General features: G+C 42.2%; 1 protein-coding gene across 4 annotated transcripts in view; it reads left to right on the top strand.

The window, feature by feature from the left end:
* The window catches only part of IGSF5 (immunoglobulin superfamily member 5), a 96,300-nt gene that overhangs the window by 44,099 nt on the left and 37,699 nt on the right, over positions 1-14,502 (top strand). For 3 of the 4 annotated variants that reach the window (XM_048866391.2, XM_048866381.2, XM_048866361.2), the window contains one exon: positions 8,718-8,796. In XM_048866391.2, the coding sequence (XP_048722348.1) occupies positions 8,718-8,796 (79 nt within the window). Of the gene's footprint in view, positions 1-3,386; positions 3,640-8,717; positions 8,797-14,502 lie in introns of those variants that run through there. The other variant, XM_048866372.2, reaches the window with a different exon arrangement.

The raw sequence follows: 14,502 nt of genomic DNA, 5'->3' as shown, positions 1-14,502 counted from the left end.
TTCTCTCTTGAGAACTGCTTGTGTTTGTAGGAATGGAAACTCACCTGACCGGAGGCTTGGGCCCCATTCCTGCAATGATTTAAACAGGGGAGTAACTTTATGCCCTGTGGGTAGTCCCATTTCTTTCAATGATACTACGAACAGTGTAAAAAGTTAGGCAAGTACATAAATCTTTGCAGGACTGGGGCCTCACTGAGAATAGAGGAGTGACACATTCTCGTGCTATTGTTATTAAGTGGTAATGTGAATGGAAAATAAGTTTTGACTGCAATAATAGCTTGCTGCCGACACAATGCAATGACACTGTTTGATGCATGAATGGGAGTGACATTTGTTATTAATATTCATTTGTTTGTGTTGCAACAGTGCCTAGAAGACTGCTGTTAGGATTGGTGCCCCATTGTAGTAGGCACTGAACACAACTGTAATTAAAAGATGGTCCCTGTCCCAAAGAACTCACAGTCTAAGTGTCTGATAATAGACAACAAATTGGTACAACACACAGATGAGGGAGCACAGGGTAAGCGTGCAGTGGTCACAGGTAGTGTCCTAAGCAGCAGTCACAGAGGGGAGTTTTAAGGAGGGATTTGAAGTAGGATAATAGAGTAGTTTTGTGGATTTTTATGGGAAACTCCTCCCATAGGGGATGGCATAGGAGAAAGCATAAAGATGTCTGAGGGGAACATTGTACCCAGGGGTGATAAAGACTACCATCATTGGCAGCTCTATATGATACAGGCAATGACAGGCCACGAAGGGGTTAAAGACTGAAGACAAGCAGTTGTGTTTAATGCAGTAGAGATGGGAGAGGCAGTGGTGGAATACAAAGAGAGGGGTGATGTCGCTGAAGTTACAAACCAAGAGAGCTATTGATGTCAAATTGAAAATAAATTTTTAAAAGTTTGAAAGTAGCCACTGAAGTCCATCAGGCCATTTCACAAAGAGATGTTCCTTCAGAAAGCCTCCCTGAGAACTAATTTGAGATCCAAACACATATTTTAAAGCTGTTGTCCAGGTGTCCTTCTCTACTGATGCAATCCAGGATGGTAGCTGGTCTCTAGGACTTCCGCACTCCTCATCTGGCTTCAGACAGTTAGAAACATACTTGTTCATAAATGTACACATTTGATACTTTTATGGAGTTCATTAGGCTTATTGGCTGAGAGGATAAGACTCATTTAAAAAAAAACACAACTTTTCTACTATGATGTCAGAGGCACAGCAACAAAGATGTTTGGAAAAGTGAAGAAAAGTAAAAAATGAGAGCGAGTCAAAATATGCATTTGTGTACCAGGTGAAATGATGATACTTCAAACAAATATTTCATCAAATATTGAAATATTGATTTTTTTTCTCATAGAAGTTCCAAAAAACTTTGATGTGGAAATATTGAAATGCAATGTTTTAACATTCCCGAATCAAAATGTTTCAGGGTCATTTCAGGTAAATTTGACATTAATCTGTGTTTATCTGAGCTGCTGGCCTGCCTTATGGGAGCTGCAGTTCAGGTGTCTCATATTTCTTATGGACAGCGTCTCCCCCTGGATTATGTCTCTGGCGCAGCACTGTGATTATGTGACTCCCGTGATGCACTGCATTGATTCAACTAGCTAGGACATCATGGTGATCATAGGAAATGTAGGAAAAGCCAGTGAGCCCAGCCCATAGCAGTGAATGGGAGCATGATGCACCCAAACGACAACTCCTATAGGCAGCATGATAGCTCAGAAAACAGATTAATGTCAAATTGACCAGAAATGTTTTGATTTAACAAACTGAAAGGGGAGCAGTGGGGACAAAAAACCTAACTGGCTTCAAGACTGAGCTCGATAAATTTGTGGAGGGGATGGTATGATAAGACTGCCTACAATGCCATGTAGTCGATCTGCAACTGCTAGCAGCAAATATCCCCAATGGCTGGTGATGGGACACTAGATGGGAAGGGCTCTGAGTTATTACAGAGAATTCTTTCCCAGGTGTCTGGCTAGTGGGTCTTGCCCACATGCTCAGAGTCCAACTGATCGCCAGATTAGTGGTCAGGAAGAAATTTGCCCCCAGGTCAGATTGGCAGAGATCCTGGGGGTTTTCACTTTCCCCTGCAGCATGGGGCATGAGTCACTTGCAGGTTTAAACTGGTGTAAATGATGGATTTTCTGTTACAGGAGTGGGTGGGTGAGGTTCTGTGGCCTGCAATGTGCAGGAGGTCAGACTAAATGAGCATGATGGTCCCTTCTGGCCTTAAAGTTTGTGAGAAATATCTTGATTTAGGTCACCCTGACCTATTGTTTAGATTTTGTTTAGGTTTTCCCAATGAAAAATGAAAAAAAAAATCAGGAAAATTGAAATTTTTCCCATGGAAAACTTTGATTTTGCAGAAACTGTATTTTTTATCAAAAACATTTTAAAACAGAAATTTTCTGACTATCTTTTTTGAAAAATACACTTCTCAGTAAAGGCTAATTTCTGCTCTACTTTACTCTGATGTAAATGCAATAAACCTCAACAAATCCATGAGGGTAACTCTGGAGTTATATATGCCATCATGTACCAGCAATGCCCCTCTGCCATGTACATTGGTGAAACTGTATACAGTCTCTACGCAAAAGAATAAATGGACACAAATCTGACATCAGGAATTATTACATTCAAAAACCAGTAGGAGAACACTTCAATCTCCCTGGCCACTCAATAACAGACCTAAAAGTCGCAATTCTTCAACAAAAAAACTTCAAAAACAGACTCCAACGTGAAACTGCAGAACTGGAATTAATTTGCAAACTGGACACCATCAAATTAGGCCTGAATAAAGACTGGGACTGGGTCATTACAAAACCTAAACCTAATTTTCCCAATACTAATTTCCCCCTACTGTTACTCACACCTTCTTATCAACTGTTTGAAATGGGCCACTCTCATTACCACTACAAAAATTATTTTTCCTCCCTTGGTGTCCTGCTGTCAATTGAATTGTCTCATTAGACTATCCTCATACCTGGTAAGGCAAATCACATCTTTTCATGTATTTATACCTGCTCCTTTATTTTCCACTCCATGCATCTGATGAAGTGGGTTCTAGCCCATGAAAGCTTATGCCCAAATAAATTTGTTAGTTTCTAAGGTGCCACAAGGACTCCTCGTTGTTTTTTCTGGAGTTACTAATAATCACAGTAAGTGCTAGTGCTCACACTGGAATGATCTGACAGATCAACCCTAGGCAATGTTTCTGAGCAAGCCTTAGTTATGGCAGTAAGTATCATCACCAACCTAACTTCTCAGGTCAGATTTATGTGCAGTTTTTTCCTGGATCCACCTCACAGGCATTTACGCAGTGCTTGTTAATGATTAATAAAGGAATATGCACATTGATTTTGGAATCTAACCTTATCTTATCACAACTACATTGTCACTGCAAAGCACAGCCATTAAAAGCAGTGAACAGAAACTACACTGAAATAGTTTCTTTAAGATCGTCCAGCAAAATGGGAAAGAGAAATCAACACTTTTGAGAGACATTCAGTGTATGTGTGTGTGTATGAGGAGTTATGTGCATCCAGGTGCCACTGATAGTAGATTTTTTGTTCATGTGAGAATATCTGAGAATTTATCCAAGACTTTTAAAAGACAATCTTCACAGCGAAGGTAAGAAAACATCATCTGTATTTATTAGTTTAAAATAGATTAATGATTTTACAATGGATTTTCATAAATAAATCAAATAATTTAATCAGAATTAATCTAAATTGGATTTAGATAGTTTTAAAACTATTTCCTGGGGTTAGAAATGGCGTTTGAGAAAGGCTTTCAGTTTTCCAGCTGTGTTACCAGTTAACTGCTAAATACTCTGGCATAAGGAATTGGGTCTGAAATACAGCTTTAAAAAAACTCTAACACTGGGAACAGTGAGTGTGGTAATATGTTGTTCTTGTATTCACTTTTCAGCTTTAACTTAGACCCTGAACCTGCAATGAGCTCTGCTTGGGTGTGTCGTCATGTCCACAGAAGTTAGTAACGCCACTTAATGCATGACCGGAAGGCACTCAAATACTATGGTGATGAGCGTGGCACAACAACCTTTATAGAATAAAACAGAACAGAACACGCAGAGCCTCTGACTTAAGTAAGGCTCTTGTGGGCACAGGGGTCCTCCCATTTAGGGCTCAGTGCAGGATCAGAGCCTAAGCATTCATCGTGTAACCTTTCTTTACATGTCTTCAGTCTTTATTCATGGAGCAACAAAGAAGCTTCTAGCATGCCAAAAGCTAACCTTATGTTACACACAGTTGCTAGTATGGAGCTTGAGCTAAGCCTTAAGTTCCATGTTTATTTTCAATTCATACTCATTTATGTGTGTCAGCCCTGATTCACCATTGTTTTGCGCCACGTGGGGTCATTTACCTCAGTACACAGTGGGTGCAAAGTGGGTGTAAAATGCTGCCAGATTGGAATGGGCACATTTTACACCCAGTCAGCTCTGGTGTAAACAACTACACAAATTTCACAGCAATGGAGACTCAGGCCCCACATGAATGTAGGGGACCAGATCCTGCTCCTATTTATTTAAAAATGTTCATCTTTGTCACTGAGTTTAATAGGTGCAGGAGCAGGCCCAGGATCTACAAGTACAAGAGATTTAAAGCAAAATTTAGTCTTAACGACTATGCAATATTAAGTTTATACAAGTAGCTGGTTGATATTTTTCCAACTAATTGGTATGCTGGCTGAAAATGCTGTTTTATCAAAACTGAGACTTTCCTTGGGAATGCATTAATTTCATCAACATTTCATATAGAAAAAAATGAAATGAAGCATTTGAATAACGGCAAAACATTCTGTTTCAACCTTATTAGAACAGAACATCTTGATTTTTAATTTCAAAATGATTTTTCATTTCAATATTTTATATTCTATTATAAATGGCAATAGAATAGAAAATTTTTAAAAAGTCAAAACCGGAATGAAACACTTTCATTTTATTTAAACAAAATATTTTGATTGACCAGAAATTAATTTTCTTTTTTGAAAATTTAATTAATCAGGAAATTATAATTATGTTTCCATTCCAAATCAGAAGAATAACAAAATCTGAAATCATGGAATTTTCTCTAGTTGCATGGGTACAACAGAAAGTGCAGGTTAATAATTTTGGATTTGCTTCCTGGTCTGGGGATTTACCTCTATTATTTCTATTAATACTGGAGATAATTACATGCAAACATTGCCAGATTTTGTGTGGTGAGAATAAATGCTGCAGATGAAAGAGAAAAGTTTCATTTTATTAGGAATTGGATCCTGTCTTTTTCAGCTGCTTAATAATGGACTTTTCACCACACAAAATGTGAGAACGAGCATGTATCTAAAGTAAACTTAAATGCTTTCAGAATCTATCTATCTATCTATCTATCTATCTATCTATCTATCTATCTATCTATCTATCTATCTATCTATCTAAGACCTTGAATCACTAACAAAAACACACACTAGCCTTTAAATTGCAATTAAATGAACTGAAACGGCATTTCTGTTGTTTGTTTATTTCACCTGCCAGGGCGAGTTCAGGGTTCTAGCTGTTTTGCAAGAAGTAACCACAGCACAAATAGTTCCAGTGCAGGAGGGAGCCACATACATTCTGCACATTCCTTTAAGGGTCTTGATCCTAGGAAGTGCTACAAATTCATCTGAGGCAGAAATTTGCCTTTTCCACACAGCTATAATCACAAAGTCCCTATTGGTTATTAATACAGACCCTTAAATACAGGCTCTTACTGTAACATAGCAAGGTACTGGATTTGTTCAAGAGAAATAAAATGGTCATGCCAGCTTTTTTCCCCATGTAGTATTTAGGGGGACCAGACAGCAAATGTCAAAAATCGAGATGGGGGATGGGGGGTAATAGGACCCTATATAAGAAAAAGACTCAAAAATCGGGGCTGTCCCTATAAAATCGGGACATCTGGTCACCCTAGTAGTATTGCTTTTAAAAGCAAGAAGAAGTAAAACATTTTTATAGGGAACCCACAGTGTCACCGCTGTGCTATTAATTTGTACAGGTTCCAGAGTAAGGGTCTAGGTGTCACAAAGCAAGGTCTATTTAAAGGCAACAGAAGTTTGTTACAGGGAGTAAAGGTTGTGGCCACAAAACAGTATCCTTTCATCCTCTTCCTCTTCCTGAATGCACAAGTTTAATTCCCTAAAGTGAAAAGTGTGCAAGCCATGACAGGCAATCTAGGTCCCTCCCACATACTTCTTATAAATGTTAGGGTTACAATAAAACAAACTACAACTATTAGGAAACTGGGATTGTGCAGTGTCTCTACTTGGAGCTGGGGTGTGATTCCCAGCTCAAGTAGACATACCTGTACTAGCTCTCAGTGAGCTAGCATACTAAAAATAGTAGTGTAGCCGTGGCAGCATGGGCAACAGCAAGTAGTGGCATGGGCTAGCTGCCTTGAGTACGTACTCATGGGGTCTGGACGGGTTTATGCTCAGGTGGCTTGCCTGTGCCACTGCAGCTATGCTACTATTTTTAGTAGGTTAGCTTGATGAGAGCTAGCATAAGTATGTCTCTGTGAGCTGAGCCTCACAGACTCACATGTAGAAGTGACCTGGGAAATGCAGTGCTAATTTGGTACTCTCACACAGGACAATCCATACAACCTTAACTCTGCTCTCTTTGGGACGCCAGCAGAAGTTTGCTTTTGGGAGTGGGGGTATTTGTCTTTTCTGACCTGAGTAAAGGGCAGAAAAATAATATTAGGACACACCCTAATGTACAGATAGCTTCTTTAGTTGTGACCGCACAAATAGAAACCAGGAAAGACAGCTCGATGTGTCCTGTTGTTTCTCTCCGTCAGCAGCTAGTAGTCTCAGGATCAATGGCACCACACAGAGCATGCTGAGAGTCTTGTTGAACTGTGTGAATAAAAGTACTGAATAGGAGCTGTGTTGGGCACAGAGAAAATGGCAGTTTTTATAGGGGGAAGTAAAGTACCGTGATGTTTTCCCAGTTCCTCTTGGTTCTCTGCAGGGGCAGAGATAGGGGTGTGTAGTCGCCTTGGGTGCCAAGTGACACCTTATCTGCACAGATGCAAATATCACCCATATTGCAGCCCTGTCAGAGCTGGGAAAATAAGAAATGTAGATGATATTGTACCTGTAGGGAAACAAAACTACTAATATATAACTGACAGGTGAATAGGATTTGTGTGCAGCTGGATTGTGCAGTAATAAGAGTAATATCAGTACTTTTGAAAATTATGTTTTGACCATGATTCATTGTAGTTTGCTTGGTCAGTAATTCTCTGGAAACATAACCAATATGGGTGTGTTATGAGTAGGCTAGGAAGCCACAGATTTTTATTTGGTAAATGTCAATAAACATTGATTTCACCGGATACACACAAACCAAAGAAAAAAAATATTTCCATTGGTAATAATCAAAATTTACTAACAGGCAAAGTAAGAAAAATGCTGCTTGAGAACTTATTAGAGGTTGGTTTAAGGATCTTTACTTTGTATATTTTGACAGCTGATACTGGCAGCTGTGTTGTAATGGTTATAAAGCTTTAACTTTTTGAATCTCAACGTCTACTGTTATTAAATAATTATTGTCTGCCCCTCCTTGTTGTGTTACCCCCCTAATTTCCCACAACTCTGAAAATTTAAATAGATAAAAATAAAAATAAATGTTTAAACCCCATAACTTTGTGCAACTGTGAAAGTTTAAATTGATACAAATAAAAATGATTAAAAATAAACATTGATATTAGCCATCAAAATTACAAAACCAACCCCTAAACTCAAATTCTGCCAAGCTTTGCTGTGAGGAAATAAAATGGGCTTGAAACCAGTGTGGATTCTAGCAGAGGACATTCAGGGGCACAAAGCCCACACAGAAGGGGTTGCAGAGGAGCACTATTCCCACAAAACCCATTATGCTGAGGGTCCCAGGGCTAGCCAGAATAGCTTTAAAAGTGTGTGGTGCTGGCCAGAGTGGAAATGTACTGAGGGAGCCTGGAGCTGTACTGATTAAACACATCCCATGGGTAGCCTCAGTCATGAATTAAACCCTGTCCAATTACTTTAGAGAGGATATGGGTGACCACAGAGTTCTTTAGTCTGCCAGAATAGTACCAGCAGCATGGACGATGTACTCCGAGTACACATTTGATTGCAGACAAGTCAGAATTATTTCTCCCAGCTGCCCATGATCCATTTTCATTACGTTAAAGGGTCTCACTGTCACCTTTAATCGTCTCAACACGTGTGTAATACAGGACACAAAGGGACAAATGTTTAAATGCTAGAGCAGGGGTCGGCAACCTTTCAGAAGTGGTGTGCCGAGTCTTCATTTATTCACTCTAATTTAAGGTTTCACATGCCAGTAATACATTTTAACGTTTTTAGAAGGTCTCTTTCTATGTCTATAATATATAATTAAACTATTGTTGTATGTAAAGTAAATAAGGTTTCTAAAACGTTTAAGAAGCTTCATTTAAAATGAAATTAAAATGCAGAGCCCCCCAGACCGGTGGCCAGGACCCGGGCAGTGTGAGTGCCACTGAAAAATCAGCTCGGGTGCCGCCTTTGGCATGCATGCCATAGGTTGCCTACCCCTGTGCTAGATCGCTATAAAAACCAGCAGCAACATTTCCTAAGCAATTCTGTTGTGTAGCTTCTTGATAACTATCCAATGACAACTGCATGCCTTTTTGTCCTAGGTTTCAGGAGAAAATGCTCCAATGGATAGCCTCCAGAAATTTATTCCAGTCACTTTTATCCTATTTGCCTCACTAACAGGTAGGACATTGCTAATTCATTAAATGACTCATAATGAAGACCATTTATAAACTAATTTTAAAGCACCGTAAATATCTATTCCAGGCAGTATCAAATGTATGTTTCACAGTAATGCTTAATAGTGAATGAATTTATTAAATATTCTTAGAAGGGATTGCTTTACCTTTCAAGCCTGAAAATACATCATGAATTTGGCTGGACCACAGTACGAAGGTGTTAGAAAGGGTTACAGTGGGGAGGAGGGGAGAGGGAGAAGGCATAGAGGAGTCAGGGAAGCAGATGCAAGGAAGATCGTGGCAGAGGGAAGGCCTTAGTTCCTCTAAAAGCAAAGTGTTCCCCATCCATGCCCTCTCCAGAGGTTGAGGGAACTCAGCTCCTCATAGAGTCCCCCTCCTTCTGCCTCTGCACTGCCTGGGGAAATGACACATCAGGCAGCAGAATTTCAGTCGGGAGCAACAGGGGGAGCTGTACCTGTCTGGGGAATTTATGAGGCTTCAGGTCTTTCCACCAGCAGGCGAAACAGCACCAATAGCTGAGAGGAGAAGAATAGTCCAAGCTGGGAATCTCCTAGCTACCTCTACTGCATTTTTTTCTACAGGACGATATGTCTCCCTGCTGGTTCTCCCTAGGGGACTGGAAGGGAAAGAGGCAGACCTTGCTACTTCAAACTCTCCCTCCCCTCCAGGAAAAATGAGAAACCCTTCCCCTCTCCTTGACTGAATCAAGGAGAAAAAGAATGGCTCTGTCAGGTCTCTCTGCCCTCCGAGCTTTCCATAGTGGGGTGTGTGTTGGTGGGGAGAGGATAAGGCACACACAGGTTGTTCCCACAGCACCACATTTACATGCTCACACTCACTTTGTTTGGCACCTGTTTGGGGACATAGACACCTTTGACGCACATTTATTCCCTTATCACCCCTATGTCCTGTCTCTCACACAAGTCACTACGGTGTCATTTCACCACATGTCACCCTCTATGATGACATAAAGCCACCAGAATTGTGGAGCACCTCCCTCCCACTTTGATCTGCTTTAACCTCTGGTTACCTAACTCAGTTATCTCATAGAGACTTGAGCTTCCACAGCAGCACAGCCAGCTAGGAGTGCTGACCTAGCATGACCAGGCTTACAAAGTGAAAACCAAGGACAGCTACACAGCAGGAAGGAGGAAGGGGAGAAAATAAGGTACTTTCCCTTGCTAGGTGACCAGTTGATAAAATACAAAGACCAGCCCCACCTTACCAAAATGCCTTCCCTCTGCCAGGATCTTCCTCCCATCTGCTTCTTTGACTCCTCTACTTTTACCCCCATAGCCTCAGTGCTCCTAACTCCTGGGCCCCAGACATTCCCACTCCTTCCTACTGCCCTTGCTCGCACACTCATCCTGACAGGTCCAGGTCCAGAACAGGTGGGACTGAAGCTCCTCCTTACTTGTCATCATCACACACAGCTTCCAGCCTGGGCCAGCAGAGTAACATGCTCCTTTTCCTCTCTCAGCTCCCTCTCTCTTCTTTCAACCCCATCTCAAGCAGCCACATCCAATCAGCTGGCTCCAGCTCTTGTTCCCCTCTCCTTTCCTCATCATTCAATAAATACGTTCTGCCCCGATAAAGCAATGAATCCCCCACAAGACGATAATCCTGCAAACTAACTAATGCTGCCCTCCTTCCCCAAATCAATTTATGCTGCCCCACTACCTGTCTGCAGGCCTCTGTGCTATGGGTGGCCCATCTCTGCTCCTCTCCTGGATTTGTAGATCCCCTCAGCCCCCAGCCAATCCTCCTTCTGCATCTGGTCCTTTTACTTCTGTTTCTCCCGCCTCTATTCTGAAAGTAGCAGTGGCCCAGAGCCTGCTCTTCTCCCTCTCCTCTGAAACAAGCCATGTCTCCATCTACTCAGTTTCTCATTTTGCTTCCTATCCTGAAAAAGCAGTAGTAGTGCCTGAGCCACCCCTCTCAGATCCCTGCCTCCCTTCTCTCACCTCCACACAAGAAAGGGCACTAGGAATGCTCCCTGTGTCCACCTCCTGTTCTCGTTGGGATAGAGGAGGTGACCTGATGTCTCAATGTTCTAGTGAAGGTGGAACAAATCTGCAGTGCTAACGGGATGATGGAACTATCCCTTCTGTCAAGGTTCCTTCCCCACTCTGAACTCCAGGGTACGGATCTGGGGCCCTGCATGAAAGACCCCCTAAGCTTTTTCTTACCAGCTTAGGTTAAAAACTTCCTCAAGGTACAAAGTTTGTCTTGTCCTTGAACCCTATGCTGCCACCACCAGGCGTGTTAAACAAAGAACAGGGAAAGAGCCCATTTGGAGACGTCTTCCCCCCCAAAATACCCTCCCCCAAGCCCTACACCCCCTTTTCTGAGGAAGGCTTGATAAAAATCCTCACCAATTTGCATAGGTGAACACAGACCCAAACCCTTGGATCTTAAGAACAATGAAAAATCAATCAGGCTCTTAAAAGAAGAATTTTAATGAAAGAAAAAGTAAAAGAATCACCTCTGTAAAATCAGGATGGAAAATACCTTACAGGGTAATCAGATTCAAAACAGAGAGAATCCCTCTAGGCAAAACCTTAAGTTACAAAAAGACACAAAACCAGCAATATACATTCCATTCAGCACAGCTATTTTACCAGCCATTAAACAAAAGAAAATTTAATGCATATCTAGCTAGACTACTTACTAACTTAACAGAAGTTCTGAGGAGTTCTGAAGAGCATTTCTGATCTGTTCCCGGCAAAAGCATCACACAGACAGACAGACCCTTTGTTTCCCCGCCCCCTCCAGCTTTGAAAGTATCTTGTCTCCTCATTGGTCATTTTGGTCAGGTGCCAGCAAGGTTATCTTAGCTTCTTAACCCTTTACAGGTGAAAGGGTTTTGCCTCTGGCCAGGAGGGATTTTATAGTTCTGTATACAGAAAGGTGGTTACCCTTCACTTTATATTTATGACACACCCCCCAAATCACAGATAGGGTGAAACACTGGCTGGGATTTCTTCCTGGAGCTCTAGGAGAAAACAGAGTTAATAAGACACATGCACCTTTAAATATACTACCAAGTGTATAAAGACTAACAATATTTTCTACATCTCAAGGACGATTTTAACCAGTTGATTCTGGGAAACTTTCATGGGAGAGTGCATCAGCCACTTTTTTAGAAGCTCCTGAGATGTGTTGGATGTCAAAATCAAAATCTTGGAGAGCTAAACTCCACTGAATAAGTTTTTTGTTATTTCTCGGGGCGGTATGAAGCCACTGTAGGGCAGCATGGTCGGTTTGCAGGTGGAAATGCCATCCCCAAACGTATGGGCGTAGCTTTTCCAGAGCGTAGACAATGGCGTAACAATCTTTTTCACTGACTGACCAGTTGCTTTCCCTCTCAGACAGCTTCTTGCTGAGAAACACTACGGGATGGAATTCTTGATCCTGTCCTTCCTGCATTAAAACTGCTCCCACACCACGCTTGGACGCATCTGTGGTTGCTAGGAACGATTTGTCAAAGTCTGGGGCCCTTAACATAGGGTCAGACATGAGTGTCACTTTAAGCTGGTTAAAGGCCTTCTGACACTCTTCTGTCCACTGAATGTCATCTGGCTGTTTCTTTTTGGTTAGGTCTGTCAGTGGGGTGGGGATTTGTCTGTATTGCAGTAGAAATCGCCTGTAATATCCGGCCAAGCCTAAGAAGGATTGGACCTGTTTCTTTGACTTTGGGACAGGCCACTTTTGGATAACATCCACTTTGGCCTGTAGGGGGTTGATAGTTCCTTGACCCACCTGGTGTCCAAGGTAAGTCACTCTGTTTAGGCCTATTTGACACTTCTTAGCCTGAACAGTTAGTCCTGCCTCCTTTATGCGCTTGAAGACTTTTTGTAGATGTTCCAGGTGTTCTTCCCAGGAATCCAAAAATATGGCCATATCGTCAAGGTAGGTGACTGCATAGTCTCCCAATCCTGCTAGGAGACCATCTACAAGTCTTTAGAAGGTGGCGGGTGCATTCCACAGCCCGAAAGGGAGCACATTAAATTCATACAGCCCGACATGTGTGGTGAAGGCTGACCTTTCCTTGGCGGATTCATCTAGTGGTACCTGCCAGTACTCCCTGGTTAAGTCCAAGGTAGAGATGAACTGGGCCCGTCCCAGTTTCTTCAATAGTTCATCTGTGCGTGGCATTGGATAGTTGTCTGGGCGAGTTACAGCATTTAGCTTATGGTAGTCCACGCAAAAACGTATTTCCCCATCTGGTTTGGGAACTAGAACCACTGGAGATGTCCATGCACTGCCAGAGGGGCAGATTACACCCATCTGTAGCATATCTTGGATCTCCCGTTCTATAGCAGTTTTAGCTTGAGGAGACACCCGGTAAGGTTGGACTTTAATTGGGCGAGCATTACCTGTGTCAATGGAGTGGTATGCCCGTTCAGTCAGTCCTGGGGTGGCTGAGAACGTCAGCACTTAGCTAGTGCACAGCTCCTTGATCTGCTGTCACTGCATACGCCCAAGGGTCATGGAGAGGTTTACCTCTTCTCTGCGACCATCACTTTTCCCTTCATAGTAGACACCTTCAGGCCACTCAGCGTCATCTCCTCCCTGGGCTGTAAACTGTCAAACCTTTAATTCTCTGGAATAAAAGGGCTTTAGAGAATTAATATGGTACACCTTAGGCTTTCGGTTTGAAGTGGGGAATGCTATGAGATAATTAACAGCTCCCAGGCGCTCTTGGACCGTGAATGGCCCTTCCCACCATGCTTCCATCTTATGGGCCTGGAGCACCTTTAAGACTATGACCTGGTCCCCTACTTTGAAGGAACACTCTCTGGCATGTTTATCATACCAGACTTTCTGCTCTTTTTGAGCATCCTGTAAGTTTTCTTTAGCAAGAGCTAAAGAGGTTTGGAGGGTGTTTTGTAGATTGGTTACAAAGTCCAGAATGTTAGTTCCTGGAGAAGGTGTAAATCCCTCCCATTGCTGCTTCACCAACTGTAATGGCCCCTTAACCTCTCGGCCATATACAAGTTCAAATGGTGAAAACCCTAAACTGGGATGTGGTACAGCTCTGTAGGCAAAGAGCAACTGCTGCAACACTAGGTCCCAATCACTGGAGTGCTCATTTATGAATTTACGTATCATGGCCCTCAAAGTTCCATTAAACTTCTCCACCATGCCATTTGTTTGATGGTGGTAAGAGGTGGCAACCAAGTGATTTACCCCATGAGCTTCCCAAAGGCTTTCCATAGTTCCTGCCAGGAAATTAGTTCCTGCATCTGTGAGGATGTCGGAGGGCCAACCTACCCGGGCAAAAATGTCTGTTAGTGCCTGGCACACACTTTTAGCCCTGGTGTTGCTTTGAGCTACTGCTTCAAGTTTGCCCTGTCCTTGAACCCTATGCTGCCACCACCAAGCATGCTAAACAAAGAACAGGGAAAGAGCCCACTTGGAGACGTCTTCCCCACCCCCAAAACACCCCCCCAAGCCCTACACTCCCTTTCCTGGGGAAGGCTTGATAAAAATCCTCACCAATTTGCATAGGTGAACACAGACCCAAACCCTTGGATCTTAAGAACAATGAAAAAGCAATCAGGCTCTTAAAAGAAGAATTTTAATTAAAGAAAAAGTAAAAGAATCACCTTTGTAAAATCAGGATGGTAAGTACCTTACAGGGTAATCAGATTCAAAACAGAGAGAATCCCTCTAGGCAAAACTT

Source organism: Caretta caretta, chromosome 1 (genome assembly GCF_965140235.1).
Source record: "Caretta caretta isolate rCarCar2 chromosome 1, rCarCar1.hap1, whole genome shotgun sequence".
NCBI lineage: Eukaryota > Metazoa > Chordata > Testudines > Cheloniidae > Caretta > Caretta caretta.
The sequence above is the reverse complement of the archived record's forward strand: the minus strand, read 5'-3'. Positions and strand labels throughout refer to the sequence as shown.